Source organism: Trichoplusia ni, chromosome 22, assembly GCF_003590095.1.
Source record: "Trichoplusia ni isolate ovarian cell line Hi5 chromosome 22, tn1, whole genome shotgun sequence".
Lineage (NCBI taxonomy): Eukaryota > Metazoa > Arthropoda > Insecta > Lepidoptera > Noctuidae > Trichoplusia > Trichoplusia ni.
Genome location: NC_039499.1, coordinates 5,959,957 through 5,982,441, shown reverse-complemented (window position 1 = coordinate 5,982,441; position 22,485 = coordinate 5,959,957). Strand labels below are relative to the sequence as shown.

The 22,485-nt window shown below is 37.7% G+C and overlaps 1 protein-coding gene and 2 non-coding genes across 7 annotated transcripts; 2 read left to right on the top strand and 1 right to left on the bottom strand.

Annotated features, from left to right (window-relative positions):
• Nucleotides 1-11,531: 11,531 nt before the first annotated feature.
• Trnas-uga lies at nt 11,532-11,613 on the bottom strand. The gene has a single exon. It is a non-coding gene; the product is annotated as a tRNA-Ser (tRNA).
• Nucleotides 11,614-14,226: 2,613 nt separating this feature from the next.
• On the top strand, nt 14,227-14,308 carry Trnas-uga. Its single transcript has one exon. It is a non-coding gene; the product is annotated as a tRNA-Ser (tRNA).
• Nucleotides 14,309-15,211: 903 nt separating this feature from the next.
• LOC113504552 (E3 ubiquitin-protein ligase RNF34) lies at nt 15,212-22,289 on the top strand. Of its 5 annotated transcripts, none has more exons than XM_026886907.1 (7): nt 15,212-15,397; nt 15,767-16,014; nt 17,125-17,322; nt 17,730-17,822; nt 18,406-18,612; nt 18,980-19,387; nt 19,465-22,289. In XM_026886907.1, exons 2-7 carry the CDS (start codon nt 15,780-15,782, stop codon nt 19,638-19,640), a joined length of 1,317 nt encoding a protein of 438 aa, XP_026742708.1. In that variant the 5' UTR covers nt 15,212-15,397; nt 15,767-15,779; the 3' UTR covers nt 19,641-22,289. The 5 variants fall into 5 exon arrangements, with proteins under 5 accessions (XP_026742708.1, XP_026742709.1, XP_026742711.1 ...); XM_026886908.1 differs by having other exon boundaries at nt 15,212-15,411; XM_026886910.1 differs by having other exon boundaries at nt 15,215-15,397; nt 18,445-18,612.
• Nucleotides 22,290-22,485: the final 196 nt, after the last annotated feature.

Below are 22,485 nucleotides of genomic sequence, written 5' to 3'. Positions count from 1 at the left end.
AAGTAAGCCGGCGCCCTGCGTTGCGTGCGCGCCGCCGAGCGTGGAGCACGCAACTGAGTTGATGACCGACAGTGGCGTAACACTTAGCATATCAATTATGCACCGAAATCCTTTACACTAGAAAGTGATGCTGAAAACTGAAAAACTCAACTTTACCCTTGCTCATCCGAAAAAAAATAATCGCTACGTACCAATGAACTCCTTAGCCTCTATGCTAGTTCATACAAAATCTTGAATCATCCTTTAAAATTATGCAAGGAATGCGGAAGATGCTAAAAAACAAGTAAAACGTCAATGATTACACAAATAGTTAGAAATAAGTGTTACTACAAGGTTACACAGTGTAACTAACTGGCCATTAACAACAAACCTATTAAAACCCTATAACTCAGGAAAAGGTGTGTAATTGTTAATAAAAAAGAGGAAAAAATAACATCGATTAGTGAGGCGATTGTTTAGAGAGACACCTGCGCACAAGCTTGTCCGCCTGCTTCGCTTGTTGTCAGTGCAGTGCGTGGTGCCACGTGTGGAGATTAGAAATGAAGCCGTTATTACTGTGACGTGACTGCAAGGAAAACATTGGAAGCGACCGAGATTATTTACAGAAAAAATGCCAACACAAGTGATGAAGTGTTGTGAATACTTTGTCTCGAAACTGCTGTCACGCGAAGGCAATTCCTTTTTCTATACTTTGTTATCGACTTGTTGATGCTGCGGTTAATTTATGGTCACAGATAGACTAATAATGAAATTCTGATCGAGAATTTGCCTTATTTAGTTCTATGAACTCTACATTTTCGAACTAATAACACTAGTGACCAAGAATTTTCTAAACAAATGGGAATAAGGAAAAATTTAAAGAGTAGCCATCATCATTCTCGCTTCTCTAACGCAAAACTCTTTTGAAAGTAAATGAAAAGCTTTAAAACTTTAGTCCTAACTCAAACCAGCAAACTTCCCTTCAATGGCTTCTAATATAAAAAAAAACTCTTAACAAATTTAACTTTGTCCCGACATTACGGAAAGGACCCGACGATAACATTCTTTAAACTATTTTGTTCAAAACAAATGACGCGCAGCTTAAAAGATGACTCGGACATAATTCTACGAAGCGATCGTTAACGAGGTTATGCATGCAAGATATTTACGTTTATCGAGAAAAATAAGATTTCACAATATTTCATGAGAATTATTGCAACTATTGACATGTTTAAATGAATATTTCCTAACTTTATTCACACGGAGGATAAAAAGCCTAGGCTATTTAGAATTTTTAGAACATCAATCAGTGATATAAAATGAGAATTACACGATGGAACTTTGTTTTGTAAAGTTATATTTTTGAAGGCTCTTTTGTGTGAAATTATTCGTATATGATTAGGTATGCGTGTGTTTTCCTACAGCGCCACACAGTGCCGCACTGTGCAGTATTAGTAGTGGAGGTGTTTGTTTGTGCACGTAATGCACCGTTCTTCAGGAATTTGTTTTTTGTGCAAACGGAACACCGAACAATGCATTGTTAGCACGCGCCGCCGCCGATTACACCGCGCGCCGCCCGCGCTGCGCCTGCGCCGCTCACTCTACTACTTGTCTTACAACATAATTGTTTTACCTTAAATTACATATCAATGATTTTTTTACAACAATATAGAAGCGAACCCTTGATGCAGAATGAAAAAGGATAAGCCACAATAAAAACCTTTTTTTGTAGGGCATTATTAAGGTACCGTTAACACATAAACATATGAAATTACATCACACTGTAATAATTTTATTTCTACATGAAATAAATAAATAAATTAGATTCAATCCTTTCACTCCGGTACATAGTAAATTATTATTCTTATCTAACAAAGTGATAAGTAAGTTTAATCATTATTGAACTTTTATTTGCCAGTGTTATGGGAGTACAGTATGTTGTCAAGACAGAGGATTGATGACACATATTCTAAGGGAGGTTCGGGTATGAAGGCTTTTTGTTTTTGGATCAAAGTAATGCTAGTCTTCTGATTAATACAGACACTAAAGATTGGTGCAGCTTTTATAATGAAATAGCAAAATTTCGCGAAATACAGTCCCGTATTTCATCGATGTTTTTGTGCACATAATAAATCTAAACGCTTAAACTAAACCCCTCAAGTATACGCTGTGGGTGAGCACATTAATTTTAAACATTGCTATATACAGGTAGGTACATACATATGTAGGTACCGATACCCTGCTCACAGCACCCTCCTAAATTAGCCAGGTTCGTATCTATTTCGAGATATTCACGCTATGGAGCACGGAGGCTGTAAAGCGGCGCGTGAAGGCTGCGGCCGGCGCCGGTGGGCGGTGGAAATTGAGCGCGCTCGAGCGGGACGCGATGGGCGCGCGCCGCCCGCCCGCCCGCCCGACCGGAATGCAACGCGAAATCAATTTACAAATAAAATTTTACGTCAACGTGTTATGGACTTATTAACAGCCTTTGTTCAATTTTATTTTGTAAACGTTTTAAAAGCCTGAATATAAAAGTTAGTCCAAAAATTTAAGTTTATTAAGCCACCGCTGAAATTTTTGTTCATTGTTTTAAAGTAAAAAGGTTATGTCTATTTGAATATATGTAAATAACCTGATTATGTAAAAGAACCTAAGGATTGTGACAACTTTGTATACCGTAACTTTACATATTGTTGCGACACGAACTAAGGCTCAACTGCGTTTTAGATTAAAGTTGTAAAAAGGGTTGGATCCAGCGCGTTGGGCCCTCGCACCCGTGTAAGCCTTCCGAAGATCCGGGCTGTGTAGGTCGTGGCGCTTATCTATACATATTCAGATCCTGATAAGAGTCACGTATCATTAAAGATACAGAGATTTATTTCCTGCTTTTATTCTAAAGTTTAAGCATTCTAAGGCAACGAGGAAGTCTTTTAAAAGGAAAAATGTCTTGTCTTAATCCTAAAATTTTGAGACTAAAATAACATTTAATAACACTCTTTTAAAACTAGCCTGAGGCTAGTTTTTTTTCATTGCAGTCTTTTAAATATATTAAAGCCTCTTCCTACAGTCACAAAGTCTCACAGTCAGCATGTCATACACTACTCGTGCCGATTGTGCATCGTCAGCTGCCACAGTAGGTCTAGTGGTGTCGTGTTGCCGCGTCAGGTGCGCCCGCGCCGAGCACTCGCGGTGGCGTGATCACAGTGCTGAACAAACAACATTTTAGATGGTGCTGAAACAGCTGAATGTGTAATTATGAATACTAGTAATTGTTAGCGATTTTGTATTACGGAATATGCTAAGATGCTGTTTATATAAATTGTAGGTCGATAGGTTTGGTCTAGACTCTAGTGTAAGTTCTAACACAAAATACCTACTGATGAAAATATGTAGGTTTATGATTTACCAGATTTTGAACATTCGAGAAACTGACCCGTCTTCTTTTGTCTTGTGTACATAAAAAAGGTACCTAATTCTAATAGCAGTTAGGTGTCATACATAAAGTAGGTATCGTCTGTACACAAATTTGGGTTTCAAAGAAATATCTTTTTCCATATACTTTCATGAGCATCCTTTACTATCGATAGAGGATCACAAATGCTTGTCCTCCGCTTGGCTCGAACCTGTCTAACGCATATTGCATTTTGGCATTATAACCTTAAAAAGTCGTCTCTTCGTGGTGTCGAACAGCATAAGTACTCTAGGCACATGTTCCATACATCATTGTCATACGATCGACACTGTTGTCGAGTATAGAACGTGTGACTCAGCCCGCGGCCACCCAACTCGTGCGACTACTAAACTTGGACATTATTCTGACACTAGTGAGCGACCGGTGTATCGTGCTCCTGACAATATTTGCCGATATGTGTCACGATGCGTTCATCGCGCATGCGCAGACTCTATTATGCTTACTAAGTATATACCTACCGGATACACCTACCACACACACAAATTCTATAAAAATTCTAAATAGTTGTGTTTTATCATATAATTGACCCATCGATTTTGTAAATTGGTAGGTAAAACTAGCGGTAGTGGGGGATCGGGTATCACGGCACACTTTAGAAGGTTGTTTGTCACAACGATCATCGCGAAAATTTGAGAAACTACGTATACAGATACAATCTTAACTTAACAGAACAGAGTTAGTCTACAAAGTGACATCTATCAGGATCCCTGGTCCCTCATACATAAGAAGCACATCACGGTGGCCCGCGGTACTGCTGGTGACACAGTGCTGTCAGTTGACGCGTATCGAGAACAATAGAAGGATGCATGCGGCCCTCCGCCGCTATGCGCGCACGCACAAGTCACGTCACGTGGCGCTTTTGCATCCATCCCTCATCACACAAAACAAGAATATGCAGAAGGTTGTCAACTTCTACTCTTCAAAAAAAAGTACCTACAAAATAAGTTAAACTAAAATTTATTACGTTTTTTTTTGCAATAAAATTCAAAACATTTACTTTCTTTAAAACATAACATGCGATAAGTAATTAGATTAACTGTGCACAAGTAGACCTTTTCCTAGTTGTCTGCTTGGTGACTGTCCTGATACAGTAAATGACAATAGTTAACGCATGTAGCACATATTTCAATGTAACATCCATTATAGCTGAGCCGCCATAATGTCTGACATGATTATGAATTCTATCTGTGTCGCATCAGCAACATACTAGAAAACAATGATTCCGTCACCTCAGGCGGTGCGTTTTATTATATGCACAATTACTTCTAGAAACTTTATTATTATTCCTTAATGAAAACAAAATCGTGGGTACTTACTTAGGCTAATCTCGTATTACAGCCAAATCTAGGTAACATAAACAAGCTGAAAATAACCAGGATTAGTTAATGGGGTACTTTTATCATCAAACGTCCCACGAATTAATTATGTAGGAGAACGTGCCGGTAAGCATCGACCGCGCGCCGCATGTTACATGTAATGAAGACTCTACCGACACACGCGCAGGACACATATTAAGCTCCCGTGAGAACATAAATCTTACACGAGGATCCATTTATATGAGGCTTTATTAACTAACACGAAATTAATGAGTACTAGTCATGAAATCATCGAGTTATTTTGTTTAGTGACCTCACTGGTCGTGCGGTTAGACTGGTCGTCTATGATTCTAATATTGGACAAAAAGTGCTTTATCAATCACAAATAAAACAAATAAATGAATTACTTTACTAGCCAGTCAGGTTTCGGAAATATTTATGACGTATGAATTGTAAAGTTTATTGAATAATGGATGTGCATGTCATCACCGCTTTCAACTTCAAAAATACTATGAATATGTCTGAGTTTGTATAAAAACAGCGATGGCAATTAAAGTGTGAAGTTCAGTCAGGCTAATAGGTGTCTCTGTGTCAGAGCTGCAGTAGGTCGAGTAGTGGCGAGTCGGTGGAGAACAAACAGAAATATAACTTTAATGGAGGCGCACTCAGAGCGAGCGGAGCGCGGCGACGCGACGCGGTGACGCGGGAGCTGGCACAGCGCCAGCCCGCTACCTGTGACTATGTGCTGAGCGATGTTTCTTATGCTTAAACATATGTCAAAATACAACAATGCCTCTAATCAAAATTAATGATCAAGGTAATAGCAAAATACAACTAGCACTGTTTTAAAAGGCTCTACAAAATGTATGGTTCGTTGGTAACGTTAAGCACTGTACCTTTACCATTTCATAGATTAACAACTTCTACAAAACAAAATTAATTTTGAAAGTTTTTACTTTAAATACTTACGCCTTTTCAAGCCGCTAAAGTTGCATTTCTGCCTCTATTTGCACGGCTCTAACATGTGAAGCTTATAGATGGTGATATAGACACGTCATATGATTATCCCTCTCGACATTACTCCTGTTCATCAGAGTGTACCGGCGCAGCGCAGTAGGCAGCACGGTATCAGCTCCGCGCCAGCAGCGCTCCCGGGGGACCAAGCGCCTCGAAACCAATTATAGATCGCAGCCTCAGAGCAAGGAAGTAACCTGGATGTGGCACACATTTTGACACCAGCGGCGCGTGGCGCGGCTTGACTCTGCTGGGTCGCATATTTATCATCGGGTAACATTGCATGTGAAACAGCGTAAAACTCCTAATGTAGAGCAGAAACCTCTTTGACGCATTACTTAAACTATTATTCTATCCACAATTTAATGAGGTGCAAATTATAAATAACCTAACATTGATATAACTTCCAAGTTTAAAATATATCGTACGTTCCAACCAAGTTGTCTATAAGAGAAGTTAGTTAATTGACTACCTACTCCACTAACCCATCTCAATATCTTCATTACTCGCTGGTCGGCCGTCAGAGCTATGTCGTTGTTAATGCGGGCGCGTACGTGCTTCGCTGTCCGCCACCACCGCTCCTAATTGTCCGGCAGATATCGCCGAACCCGGGAGATAATTAACTCACACTGTTTAGTGTAGTTTGCCACAACCTAATTATAATTCGCAACAGGATTGAGAGCCCCTCTGCGGTGCTTGGGAGCATGATTGACAGTGTTTACAAATAAGTAACAACAATCGTTTAACTCTAATCTAGTAAACGTCGGAGCCTAAATTTAAAACGATAGATAGGGCGCATTACATGTCATATCTACAACTCTTGATTTCGTTCTTTTTGCCGACACTAAGTAATTATCAAGAAGAATACTTTCTGAGCCTTAAACACTAAAGTCAATACAAGCCAACATGCTTGACTACGGTTGTTGATCATAAATCATAATTACGTCGCTGTCAGTACATTGCTCGCGCGCGTCCGCTCGCGATCGATGCTCCCGCTCGCCGATATGACAACTCATGTAATTCGCATCACCTTGCATCAAGCGTATTAAAATAAGAACAGGTTGCGCCGGCGCCGGAGCCAGCGCCAACCGCCGGGCGACCGCGGCGCTAAGGCAGAGCCGTGTGAGAGCAATCACTAAATGTAACTGTAACTTGTATTCCGTTCAAATATAATTACATTTGAGTTATACAGCCTGACTCTTAGATAGAGTTAACATAGCATTCAGTCGCAGCCTGTTTTTTTTCTGTGTATAATTTGCGATAATTTAGTAAAATGAAGGCTCGACTAATAATCACACTTGTTTATTAGCCCTACACTATCGCACGTTGTCCCCAACCGTCATAAACACTCCGCGAGTTAATTACTTTATTTTGACGTAGCGCCGGCCGCCGCCGCCGCCGCCGCCGCTCGGCTCCCGGAGTCTTGGCGCTCGCAACGGTACATAAAGCTTTTATTTCTTACCTCCGTTATCAATTTGTTACATTTATGATGATAAACATGACCTGCCAAATACTAATGCCTGTACGCAGTGGCCCCTGCTGGGTAAGTTTTAATGATTTACAAAAGTTATAACTTTATCTTAATCTGTCACAAACTTGTTGAGTATTATTAACCTATAAAGGGGTTTCTATATTATCGAGCTTTTTATGTTCTGTTGGATGCACTCCAGGAGAAGAACTCCATACAACAATGCAACACGTATTTATATTATTCGATCAACCCTTTCATGATATTCGTTCTTTTTTCAATCAATCTTCTACAATGCGATGATGTCACATAATTAAGAACTAATACATTAGCGCTCATAAATAACGCTGCATAACCTATTAACAAACCTCGCAGCATTCACGTGACGCCCAGTGTAATAAACTGTTCTCTATCTGCGATATATTTGTATACAGCAGCTTCCAATCTGACGAGTGATCTGTGAGAGCCTCGCCGACCCAATATTAGCATACCCTATATTGGACTGTCATGGAGTTCTCTATCACGGATTCATACCTGCCCTTAAACCCTAATAATGTAAGTCGAGGGTGACTATTCCTACTTATTGGAAATAGGGAGAAGATATAGCGATGTAGTTTTTAATATCACGAGTAGTATTTTTGAAACTCTGCATTTTGCAAACATTACAAACATTATAGTATATTATAGTTTTGCTCTAATTTGAGCTTGGTAGTTCCGGAAACACCGAGCTGAATAAACTTTCACATTTATGATATAGGAAGGAAGTAAAATAAATACAACTCACTACAGAAAATATAAATGAACCAGTATTCCCAAAGCGCTGTTATGTAAAAATTCAATGAGAGCCGTATTCAATATTATATCGGAGCGAGCCGTGTAACAAAATCCCTACCATTGTAACATTACAGATAGTTTCGACACAAACACATATCACAGTTCATTGCTCAGTTCGTATGAAAACCAGTCAGTGCGTGAAAGGAGAAAGGGCAGTGGAATGTTACAAATACAAATGTTCGCGCTCTTCGTATTTTCAGAGCAAACTTTTGATTGAGTCAGGTCACGGGTCACGCGTGACTGAGAGAAACGGTTACTGTGCAAAGAAACATTCAGAATTTCCACTTTACCAAACTCCTTTAGAACATGGCAAATATTAAACATTTTCAGACATTTTGTTATCTGCTGACATTTATTAACTTCAGTCAAATCGCGGCTAACCCAAGTTTTATGTATAATTATTTAGGAAGAAGACTTATTGCTGTGGAAACTGCTCACTACTTTAAATAATAGCGTAATAATAAACTAGTTACCCATCAATCAACAGAAGGATCGATAAATACTTACTAACCAGTATATCTCTGAGCATTTCAAGAAGTAAGTATTTAATAAACCTTCTGAAAAAAGCTGTGCAGTGCGCGTCACAGTCCACCAGTTGTTATCGACCCGCCCAGCAGCCGCCCGCCCTACACGGCCGACCGGAAACACTTACTGCTGCCAATAACGCGTATGCTCCTCGACCCTACTAAATAAGAAACTGGATTAATTAATTATATGGGTATAATGAGAATATAGTCGTATCGTGGTAATGTTTGCTTCCTGCATTAAGTAATAGGAATATTGTAGAGTCACTTAAATTAAGTTGATTCTTATTAATGTCGTACTCATTCTCGTGACTAACTTTTTAATTATTTACCAAGATATTGCACACTTATAGAACACCAGACTATGTAACAATAATGACAAATAACAATTTTCAGCCTCGATGGTCAGAAACTGAGTAAGTATTACATTATAATACTCCATATGTCTGCTTGAAATCCCATCATCAGCGCCTACAGACTCGTATGTGAGACAATATCAACCGTCATGTCGCGCTCTTTGCTCTGCTTCGATCATTGGCAACACAAACCAAGCTTAGCAAGCTAGCTTTAAACCAATAAGCCAATAAGTCACAGCGTGTAATGACTCAATCTACATAATTATGTCAAACTAGACCATCCCTTATCATGTAAGATCACGATTCCGTCTTTGGCGAACGAGAATAAAAATATCCTGGCTAGTCTGGCAATCTGAATGCCTGAGTACATTTAATAACTCTAAAATAAAATTTGTTTTAAAAAGAAACCAGGTGTAATTCTACTCTCCCTTACAAAATTGTACATTCACAATATCAGCGGCATGTTATCATTCCCGTGTATTGTATAACACAGCGTGTAGTTACAACACATGACATTCCATCCGTCGTTATCTCACAGTCCTGTACGAGAGCCGCCATCAATCATCTGCGCAGCAAAGGACACAGGTCACGGACCAGGGGTCACGGGTCACGTGGCCTGAGAGGCTGTGACACCTAATGTACTTAATATGTTAAGTCGCGCCGGTATTCCGCTAAAGGTTAGGCATCACAATACTTAACGTTACATTCTAATTTCATCGATTTTGTCATGAGGTATATTCCCATATAATTTGTCTAAAGCATTTTTCTTTTGGCTAGTCCATTTGCGAGATCTATACGAGACGAATAATATTTAAAAAAAAACTTTTTAAATAAGTGTACCGTTGTCATGTCAATACTATTCTCAAAACCTTTTAGGCATATAACAACACAATTGAGTAGTCTCATAATTTAACTTTTGGTTCCAATGTATCCAGCACACAACTTAAATATTACGCAACGCAATAAACATATTTATTGCAATACACTTAAATCATGTTGGAGGATCATCATTATATGGAGGTGAGTGACCCGTGCGTGGCGCTGCTGGTGCTCGCTCAGCAGTCGGCAGGTATTCCCCGACATGTGCCGATACTGCAACTATTATGTATTTTATACGTATTAGCTCAAATAACGCAAATTATCCATTTTACAGACAGTTGCTAAGTGATTATTGCGTACATTAAGGTCACACGAATAGTTAACCAATACTAGTGTTTTACCTGGATCTACTCGTAGAAAACTATCGCTTGACAAATAAGTATTATATAAAATCATCCGAACTTTGCAATAATTATTCATATTATGTCACTGAGCACAGATCTTCCCTCATTCATTATATATCCAGTAAGAAGCACCTACTTTCAAAAGCTCTTAAAGTAAAAAAAGAAGCTAAGCAGCTCGCTTCAATCTCGTTGATATGAAATATATTCAATGAAGGCCCTCCATTGTGGACTTATCCCAGTTATAATTCTGCGACTTCGGCCGTCTCAGTGTTTGGTACGAACTGTGAAAAATAACTTGTGCTTAACCTACTTCCTGTCAGGAAAAATCTTACACACGAAAATGGACCTTAAACACACACTGTAGAACTGAATTCGAAACCGCGTGCCTTTGGCGTATCAACTACATGGATTTCAACATGAGAAATTGTACTTTAGCTTTATGACAACAGAATATAAATTTGCTTGGAAAGTATGTTTGACTTCTAAGTTGCCTTTTCCTTGATTTCCAGAGTTTGGAGAGGTCAACTACCCTGAAAAGTCCTGCTGTGTGAGAGGCTCTTCTTGTGAAAACATCTCGCCGTCAAGAGTTCATGAAACTCCGCAAGATGACTTAGAAGTGCTCTCGACGTTCATATTGATTCACTAGTTTAGAACTTTAGATCACATTAATTCAGGCTCGTTGCGAAAGCTGCGACGAATTTGTATAAAATCAAGTCTAGGGCTAACATTTTAAAGAATATATCAATATTAAAAATTCCCCGTTAATATTAAGTACTAACGTTTTCTTGCTTCGCTTGGACTTGACTCCTGTTCCCGTTTCCGAGGGATAAACTGTAGCCTACATTCCTGCAAAGTTTCCTCAATATCCATTGAGTAGTTGTTGCGTGAGCAACAAACATTCAAACCTCCACAAACATTCGCGTTTATAACATTAAGCAAAAACCGCCAACCCAACAACAACAGACTTTAAGTAAAAACCACTGAGCCCATCTTACTTATAACACTCCTCGTCATGGTGAAAACTCGGTTCATCCGGTCCGAAATACCAAACATAAGAAAAGATAATAATATTGCCCGCCATTATTGTTAAGGAGCATTAAGTGATAAGATTAGCCAAATAAAGATATATTTGTTTTCCATCAGACCCAATTTTAAAATGTTAGATCAAATACCCAATGACGGAGCACATTGTCTGTTTGTATTTTCAGTAGTACTACAAATATTTTTTTTTATTTATGAGGAAATACCTTGAAACCCAAAAATATGTTTATAATGTGCACCTAATTGTTCCAAAAATCTATAAATGTTTACGCAACAAGATGTTACGAAACGCAAAAAGAGATTTCGCTGAGGACAGGATTCGAACCTGCGCGGGTAGAACCCATTGGATTTCAAGTCCAACTCCTTAACCACTCGGACACCTCAGCCGATGGTATCGTGGTCGAAATTAACGTTTGTATTGCAAATCTTACTAAAATCTAGAATTGTAATGTGTGATTCATAATTATGTGTTAACATTTATGTGCGTTTGAAACAATGAATTATACTATTTTTACAAATGGAAATGCAAACATCGCTACATACAAGGTACACGGTAGCCGCACTAGCCGCTCATCTGCAACGAACACAATAGCTACCTCATTAGGTCCCATTGTCTCAAATGAACCTTTGTAAAGGTGAATGTCCTAAATATAACAGTCCTTAGGAACTGTTAGGCTCGATAAACTAAAATAAATAAGGCATCTGTATAACTATGCACAAAAATGTGTAATTTTCCACCAGGTTTCACTAGCGGGTAGAGTTTGATAGCCCTTATACTTTATGAAAATGTTATTAATCTGAAATTACATTCATTAGCGTTAAATCCGTAAACAGGACTACTTTATAAATAAAACTAGCTGACCTAGCAAACGTTGTTTTGCCGATTTTTTTTTTCTAGTTGTATGTATTTTTAATGCCACATCATAAAAAATTAAATCAAATAATTTCGTCCAAAGAATAAAATATATTTTTTTAGTGTGAGCAACCCTTATCACTTAGGGGTGTGAAAAATAGATGTTGTTCTATTCTCAGACCTACCCAATATGTATGCAAAATTTCATAAAAATCGGTCAAACCGTCTTGGAGGAGTACGGTAACTAACATCGTGACACGGGAATTTTATATATTAGATAGTTTCCTTTTCATATCGCAATTGGAAAAATGTACAATATATACAAGTCCATATGTACCTACATAAATATTGAGGCTAAACATAACGAAAATGATGTATAAAATAATCTTAATTAATTATGAAAGTTTCATAGTAAAATAATAAAATAATCTTAATTAATTATGAAAGGTTATAAATTGGTTTATTAAAAGATTGTACTATTAACACTCTTGTTTGCACACGTGTGAACAATATCTGCTACAGTAAATTCGATATAAAATATATTGTTCATCGTAAATTTTGCTCTCAATATGATGCAGGAGCTATTTATATTTTGCACTTAGTCTTAATTAATAAACGGTGTTAATTTGCCATCAAAACATGTTCATGTTCATCAGACCCGATGTAAGACTTTAATCTCTATAATTTAATTACTTATTACGGATTTTCAATATTTTTTGATATGAATACTTAATGTTATTATTTACTTTTTTCTTGATCAGCAGCCGTCATGGGTTTTTGATTTATTGTAAGTATTTATTTTATCATATTTTTTTTAAATGCTTGCGAGTGGGGCCAAATGTAATAAAATATTAATAATCTAATAACAATGTTTTTCGCCTTCTTCGCCTGTAAAGTAATATCCACTTACTTTGCTTACCATTACTTAGGTCATGACGTCATTGTAACCGATCTTGCCATTACAAACGTTTTAATTTTGCTATCGATATCGCACTTGGCAACGTTCTCCTGTTTTTAAAAAATGTCACACCTGAATAAATTATATCAGCCTCACAAGTTTCGCAAACAAAACTTAAATTTAATTCATTTAAAAATTCAATTTCTTAACTTTTTCCTTAATTTCTACTAATTTATAAGAACAAAATAACAACCAACACTTTAAAGGAAATTCCTAGGATAGTGTCACAATTTAATAGAAGCGCCTGATAAAGTAATAAAGCAACACGAACTCAAGCAAAACTGCTCAAAATATTTAATGCAGCTTTGTTACTATTCCATATGATCACCATACTGTATCTCCATCGATCATATGACTAACTTATAACAGATACTTAAGTTTATCTTAGGAATATATTGAGTTTATTGAGCCAGTGACTTTGCTTTCTATATCCAATAGTCTTAAGAGAGCTTAGAGAGCTGTGCAACGGTTGTGTCGCTGTGTGTATGTGACGCTCGTGACATACACACAATGACTGGAGTTTGCTGCTATGAGTGCGGAGTCGAGCAGAGTCGAGTAGTGGCATGAGCCGAGCATACTCGCCGATGCATTTGTTTGATGCACACAAAGAGCGCACTCTAGTGACTTTCTGCGGTACTACACGTCTACGACTCGACGTAGAGCCACTCTAACTCTACATTTTCTTTATCTATTTCTTAATTCTGAGCTTAAATGTATGTCCCTATACTTGATTAATATAATCTACTTTTCTATAACCTCAGTGTATCAAAAAAATATTAATTTAAATATCGTTAACTTTGTTCGGTCACGGTAATAAACTATCAATGAATCCTAAAACTGTTGATATCTAATCTTAATATTCAATGTCACGATGACTTTATTCCTTCAAGCTAGTAGCTAAATACCTAATGGTATTTTAAATATCACTTGCTATTAGACGTGAATAAATGGTAGAGCAACTCGCTATACTCATGTGTGTTTCACATCTCACACGCTTTTAGCTCCGAATGAATGATTACGTATGCATTTGGTGACCTCGCCTCCATTGTAGCTTTCGTATACCTTTGAATGTTTGTACCTAAAGTGTAAACAACTGTTTCGGTCTTGATAAACCAATACTAGCAGCTCTAGTGATAATAATTGCAATACATTAATCACACATTAATAAATTTCAGTACTATATACGTAGCTGAGGTGTCCGAGTGGTTAAGGAGTTGGACTTGAAATCCAATGGGTTTTACCCGCGCAGGTTCGAATCCTGTCCTCAGCGAGTCTTTTTGACGTTTAGAAAAACTGTTTTAAAAAAATTGTCGTGATTAATAGGCGTTCACTACAAATAATTTAATTGCATTTAAGGGAAAACGTTTTTGTTATTAGTTTTGCGTGAAATTGTATGAATATGAGTTCATTACATTCAAATAAAATTTAATTACCTCAATAGATAGATGAGTTTTCTTATAATCCCTAGGAATTGTCGTTAAGAAAGGAACTTGATGCTGCCATCTGCTCATGAACGAAACTACTCTTATTTAAACAAATTTAATATAACTTACCTACGTTATAACGTACATGCCTACTTGAATCTTATGTAATAAAATACCCCGATTTGCGAGAAAAAAATATCAAAATAATGCTAATTTCTGTATGAAATATATAAAAAATAATAAAGCACCAGTTATAAAGAGCTAAATGTCTCTAACAAAGACTGATATTGGGAAAAAAAACAATTTTATAATATTTTAAACAGGAGAAAATCTGAACTTTGAAATAAACCTGAAGCCATCAAACCAAAAGTGAGCAATCACCTACAAAACTTTATTGTATTTACGAACCTTTTGACTTATAGTTAAATATTTATTAAGGCAACAGTATACATAATAATAGTTGGAATCAAAATATTATTTAATTTATGATTTTGTTTATAATAATTATAATCTGTGCTATGAGCAGACTGGAAAAAACATTTTTTTTTCTTTACACGCATAGGTCTTTAAAAAAGTTTAAGGCTTAAAAATAAAAAGTTACTTTTACTGCACATTTTATTAGTATGCAATGAATTATACTAAAACTATATTGTTATTGAAATTATATGCTTGTGCTATAATCATCTAAAACTCATAGATTGAATTGTTGATCTTACTAAATTCTTCGTGATTAGGAACGTTGTTTTCATGATGGCAGGTGTGTCATTCATATGTTTTGATTTTTTACATAAATAATACGTTATAAAAATATCAAATGTTTCATAATCTATTGAAAAAAATAGTAAATATAGTAGTGACAGCGTGACTGTGTAATGTGTTTGTGACACAACTGAAGCACTAGCAGTGGAGTACCTACGCGGCGCGGAGTATGCTAGGTGGTAGTGGAGACGCAAGTGGATGAACGATATTGGAAAAACATCGATATTGACATAGATAATTACAACATTGCTACATGTTACCAATGAGAATATATCGAAAACATCGTTACATAGGTGTCAGAAAAGATAACAGTTTGATAAAAAATTACAATTACAAATGACATTCATCAGATATCAGTTCCCAATTTTACTTGGTTTTACAGTAATGTTTTGGCGTTTTCAATTTATAAACGTGTCGGGGTCAACAGATAGTACTGAGCTATGTACCGACGTTGTAAGACAATTCAATATCGATGTTTAAATATCGATATTGTTGGTCTTATCATCGGTGTGTAATCAGCATCGATGAATATCAATTTTCTTTAGCGGGCGCAGTAAGATGCCTTGCGAGAGCTGCGCGGTGCAGTTCAGCGTGTTCAAGCGGAAGCGGGCGTGCTGTGAGTGTGAGCGCTACTACTGCAGCAGCTGCCTGCGGCGCGGCGGCGGCACCATGTGCGCGCCCTGCCGGGTGCTGTCCACCAGGCCGCTGTCGCGACAGGATATCGCACAACTGAAGGTGCGCGACCTGCAGTGCTTCCTGAAAAGACAGAATGTCTCAACTCGGGGCTGTGTTGGTGAGTCTCACATCTAACACTTCAAACTAGATCAGATAGACAGGAATATAGTTTGTATATGAATAATGTTCAATGATCACAGTATAGTGGTAAACAAGTATTAGCGGATGCTTTTGATGACACACTCTTGAATGGCAGCCAATATTACTTATTATTTATAATTTACTTATTAAAGTAGCAGATTCATTTTTATATTTTGCATTTCAATGATTGAACATAGTTTCTTCCTATTCTTATATCCTTAGTTGTATGACTCAGCAAATTTTTAAATGTTAATGTTATTTACCTACTTCAAGCATGATGGAACATGGTGTAACAATAAATATGTTTATTATAAAAAAGGAAAGGTATTCCTTTCCATGTATTAAAAATGGTTACTTTTTATTTTAACCTTAGTCATCAACATGAAGTAAGAAACAAGACTATAGATAAATTCTATACTATCCAAGTGAATACTAATGCAAGGTAATTAAGAATACATTAATCATGACTTGGTTATCATTGGAAGTAAAGCACAAAGAAAGTAAATGGAATAGCAATTTTATGATCCCATTTACTTATATACTATTTTATATGTTTTTATAACAACTCCATAAAACAATAGGCTATTGCTTTGGCTATGTTTTATGTAATTCTATTGCACTATGTAATGAACATAAATTGTTTTATGGTTGGAATGATAAGCAAATATTTCTAGAGGACAGAATAGAATCTAAAAGGAATCAGGTGTTTTTATAAAAATGAGCTTGTCACCATAAATTATTTCTATTGTAGTCTAATTTCTGATTAAGATTATCGCAATTCCAGTAATTATGCACATAATTTACAAACAGTGAAGACTGTCATATAATTGACCTCTGTTTATTTTAGTGATTTTTTAAATAATATATAATAAAATATTTAAATTGTTCACCTCTCTAATTTACTGTAAAGACTAATAAAAACTAAAGCGTCTAGAAAATATAGTCTGTATGTATCTAATTTGTTAAGGCATATCAGGAGCTTCATACTGCACTTAATTCTATTAGTAGCAATTTACGCAAGGTTAAAACATGTTCGCCGCATAATCATCAAGTTAAATTAAAAATGTAATTGTAAAATGTTTAACAGAAAAGGAGGAGCTGTTGAACCTGTGCGTGTCTCACGTGAACAGCGCCGCGTACCGGCGGCGGGGCTCGCGAGCCGGCTCCAGCCCCTTCAGCTCGCTCAAGGGACTCACAAACAACATCAATGACTTCATTAACTCCGCCTTCGACCTGCGAAACAACACGCACCCGGCGCCGCCGCCGCCCCCCAGAGGATACGCTAGTAACTATGCATTTTGACTGGCCTGTTGGTCTAGTGGTTAGTGGCTCTGACAGCTAGCCACACTGATACCGAAGGTTGTGGGTTCGATGCCCACCCAGTACAATTATTTGTGTAATGAGCATGATCATTTGTTATGTGTCTGGGTGTAATTTATGTATATTACGTATGTATTTAGAAATATATAAGTATGCTTATCAGTTGTCTAGTACTCATAATACAAGCTCTGCTTAGTTTGAGACTAGATGGCGTTGTGTGAAAGTTGTGGAATATTTATTATTATTTGACACATAAACACCAAGTATCAACGTAAATTGTGAAGTATTATTGACCTTTTGATGGAAATATATTTGCTACAAAAGTTTGTTCTTAGATTATTGCTTAATGTTTACAAATCCATTGTGTTGCAGGCAACTGTTTCAATTCGGCTCACGTGCATGACACGAATAGCGATACTCCTGTTAACTCCCAGCACCATGCAGAGAGATTTACGACTAGACCAGGTACTCATTTCATGTCGTAAATTAAAGGCTTTGAATAGAACATCGACTTGTAAGCATAACTGTACATTACTGTATAATACTAGAGCACCTTCATATTTCACTATATGTATAAATAGTTGGTTATACTGATATATATCCATAATCATAACCCCTGCTTACCTGTTCGTTGAACTGCTTTCAATTTTTACACTGACATAAATGTCACTTTATTTTGGATATTCACCCAGTCATGCGCTCCATATCTTTTTCAGTAGTCTTAATGCAACTTCTCATGAAAACAGCTTTATTACTTAGATAGAGTAATTTGGAAGACAGCACCAGTGGCCATAATGACTTTAACACTAGAAATAATTAACATCAAATACAATACTAACGAATTTGACTTTAGTCAACATCTCCGCTTTAAAAACATGTAAATATTTGCTGAAATATCTTTCAAACAAATGTACTTAGATATAGTCGAATATCAGGTAGTGTTCATATACCTTTCTTCCTAAACATTTCTACTAGATAAAACACCAACTGTTCCACGTGAGTGTAGGCCGTATTTAGAGATCGAGTTAAGCGGCAACTGCGTCCTCAGTGTCCGCCCTCCGCAGCAATGATGTGTGGTCCCGGGCAGGTGGGGAGCCGGACATCCAGGTGTCGGTGCCGCAGTCGTCAGGCTCGGGCTCGCGCAGCGCCTCCGCCGACAGCGGCCGCGTCGACACCGCCGACTGCTACGAGATAGAGGACCTGGACGACGCCGGCTGGGAGTTCATCAACAGGCCCGCCGACCCGCTGCCCAACGGTATCCACACACACTTATTATGTGACTTACTGGTTGGACATGGTTTAGTTTTTGTATTAACACCACAATTAGATTACTGTTTTTTTAAGTCAGGAAAATATATGAAAAGAAAATTGACATTTGGCTGGGTGAATAACCATCAAGTTCGTATTTACTGTATTAATTAATGTTGGTGGCTTTAGTATAGAAACGTCAATATTTATGGTGTCTCGTAATTTGTGACCTGAAATATCATGGTGTTGGGATATAAGTAATTAATTTGTGTTACATGTCGTTAAAGAGTATTTATTAAAATAACGGATTATAAACTACTCGTCGTCAAAACACAAGGCACGAGCCATAAGCTGACAGTAAAATGTTTCGTTAGACTCGGAGGTGTTGCTGAGCGCGTCGGAGAGCTTCCCGCGGCGCGCGCGCCTGGCGGCCGCCGCGTCCGAGCTGGAGCTGCGCGCGGCGCCCGCGCCCGCCAGCCCCGCGCGCAGTCTGCAGGACGAGCCGCTGGGCGCGCCCGCGCAGGGCCCGCCCGCGCCCCACGCGCTGCCCGCAGACGCCTGGCCTGCCGACGACCACCACTTGCACTACACGACACAGGACACTCCGCAACATATAAACCTCGAACAGTTCGGTCAGATAAGTGACCTGGACATGCTGAACGTCAAGCAGCTCAAAGAATTACTGATCCGTAACCGAGTGGAGTTCCGTGGCTGTCTGGAAAGGAAGGACTTGTTGGAGAGGGCCAAGACGTTGTGGAGAAACCACGCTCAGTACAAAGATGGTATGAAGATACGTTCCGAATGAAAGGGTACTCATTTGTTGGTGTTCATTCAATAAAATGTAAACGTTTTACCGCAGACTTGGATAACCTTCCGATCGAGGAGTGCTGCAAGATATGCATGGCGGCGCCGCTGGAGTGCGTGCTGCTGGAGTGCGGCCACATCGCGGCCTGCACCCGCTGCAGCAAGCAGCTGGCGGAGTGTCCCATCTGCCGCCAGTACGTGGTGCGGGCTGTGCGCGTGTTCCGCTCCTGACTGCCGCCGCTGTGCTTTATATACACCCTTATTTTTATGAATTCATAGAAACGAACATTTTTTATTGGTGTCATGTTATTTGACTTAATCGAAGACTAGACGTAGGGGAGACTTGTAATCCTTCCAAAAAATACTAGTAAATTAGTCGGCAGTCGTTGTTCTTTATGATTTAAAGATCAAAGATATTGATATTCATGAGATCGCGCGAATACGTGTCCCTTGCAAGTGTATAGACGCACGTCGTGCGTGGGGGCCTCGCGTCGCGGCTGCGATGTGCGGTCTCGATAGTTGTGAACATCCGATACGGATCGTAACACTCTCAAACATTCTGTCGCAGCGGTGCGCGTTGTATATTATCTGTGAATGTACATTTATGCTTGTCATAAACAGTATACCCGAGTGGCCCTACTGCATGTCACAGTATATGCCAAAAGTACAGAACTGATCATGTAAATATTATAACTACAAATATTTTTATCACTTATTTTTTATATGATTCTGAAGTATGATTGCATGTTATAGGTCATAGACCGCTATGTATTTGGAATCGTTATGTATTGCAGTATATTTAATTAACAATGAATTATCAGGCAAAACACTGAATGTTTCACGAATACTATTTCCTACATTACCCAATTAAATTCGACTTCCATATTTCAACTTCTTCAGTGAACCGATTTATTTTATATTTTACGCGATTGCTGTATTCACATTAAATTAATAATTAGTTTTATTTAAGGCTGTGAGCCGCTTTGTAGCTATGTTTTGATACCTTGCACGCCGAATTCATATCACATATTTCCCGTTATAATTGTCTTCCATACTATTTCTGATAGACAAAGACTTGAACACTGCTTGATAAAAAATCAATTTGTTTAGCGATGGCAAATGTTAACAGAATGAACTGCATAAAAATGTTATTTTCAATGCGTTCGTTGGTTACGTTAGGTGTATAAAATTATAATTGGTTAGAGTTAGTTCGAAATTGTAATTCAATACTTGAGTACAGTTGGTCACACAGATACTATCTAATAAAATCGTTGTTAGCATACTTTAAGTACGCTCATCAGCTGATATACAATTTAAAATTACGCATTACCATTATTTTAAATAAGAATTAACGTAACTTCACATTGCGTACAGGGTTCATGGCATTCAGAAATTTTGGCGACGCCTCTTCGCTTACCATGTAGGGCCGACTGTACTTAAGGGAGATAAGTATTTTATTTATTATAAATTTGTTAGTGTATGCTAGCAGAACGCGGCTGTGTAATGCTTCAAGTGTTATTTGTAGTGCGTTGTTTAGTTTTAGCTTGTCTGTGGAAACTTGCCGGGAGCACGAGTCTGCTAGGTGTTGTGTATTATACATCGTCAGTGTTACAACACTGCTTTTTCCGTTATTATTACATTTGCAAGTCAATTAAAAGAAAAATAATAAAAGTCATAAAAAAGTATTTCTTTTGCAAACTCAATATAAAAATTGCAACTTCAAATCATGATAAACTAAGGCAAAATGCATGTGATAAAAATTTTTTTTTTCACTTTTCCTTTTTTAGTCCCGTTCGATGAAACTGACTTCTGTTTAGGTGTGTGTGATACCTGTATATATCTCTATTTAAACGTGACTAGTCGCAGACAACATATACTATTTGTAATGTTACATCTTACTTATTCAGTAAATTCATGTATGCTTTGTAATATTCTACATAATTATATGTTACATAATATAATCCATCATGTTTTCTCTAGCCATAGCAAACATTTCCAAGTTGCTATAAAATTGTTCACTAAAATATCTTTCCTCTCTTTAATAACGTCTTAATTAAATAAAAGTGCAATGTTCTCGCCTGGTAATCCTTCGGTTTTGCATTATAAGCTGAAAATATATCGGAAATAATCTGTCAGACAAGTGTGGAGGTGTATTCCGTAGCTATGTACCCTAGAGCTGCGCTAAGGAGCCGCTGTCCGCGAGGGGTCGCGCAGCTCCGTACTGTATATAATATATTCTTTATTTTTGTATGTGTCCGCGCGGCGGCTGCCCCTACATACAGAGGCCGCGCAGCCCGCGTCGGCCGCAACGCCTGCCTCCAATATCGTAAGGCGAGAAAATAACTTTTGTAAATTATGTTCTTTCCATAATCATTAAGTAAGATTCTTTTTTAAATATTTCGTATCAAATGATAATGTTATGGTAGATAAAAAAGCCCGCGTAAGCTTTCTCTGATCCATATTAGAGAAAACTGAAAAGTACAGGGTAATACCGATTTCGACAAAAATGTTCACATTGTTATGTAAAATTTGATTTATTTAATATTTCTTAACAAACAAGTACAATGGCGGACCTGATGCCAGAGGCAGTCGCTACCAGTCAACCAAGTACTTGTTAAAGAGACAAAATACTTTTGGATTTACAACTCGTGTCTACTTACCTGTCTAGTAGTATGCATTAAACTTTTTTCACAATATATTATTTTATTGCGTTCCTTATATAATAATAATAAATTTATGCTAGTGGACAGGCGTTGTGCCGTGCGGTGAATATTTCGTAAATAATAATTGATAAAACATGTTCCGTGTAAATAAATACGAACTGCAATCATTTCAATAAAATTGTAACACATAGATAAGTTGAATACACGGTGAAACCTTCGTTGTTCTTTTATTTGCAAAGCCTTTATTTATATACTTAACTAGCTGCTTGTCTCGCGAACTCACGTTCACGTTGAACGTACCGTGGAATATATTAATTCATGTAAGTATAATTATAAGTAATGAATGCGCTACTAGATACCATTACTGGTTGAGAGACAGTTGGGGACAGTGACATTTTCGTCAATTATACAAC

What these genes read in the sequence shown, in the direction of transcription:
- LOC113504552 (XM_026886907.1), top strand. Translation starts at nt 15,780, where the DNA reads ATGCCTTGCGAGAGCTGCGCGGTGCAGTTCAGCGTGTTCAAGCGGAAG. An exon ending in GCCCCCCAGAGGATACGCTA is followed by an intron (nt 17,323 to 17,729) that starts GTAACTATGCAT and finishes ATTGTGTTGCAG; the next exon opens with GCAACTGTTTCAATTCGGCT. An exon ending in GAGATTTACGACTAGACCAG is followed by an intron (nt 17,823 to 18,405) that starts GTACTCATTTCA and finishes CTGCGTCCTCAG; the next exon opens with TGTCCGCCCTCCGCAGCAAT.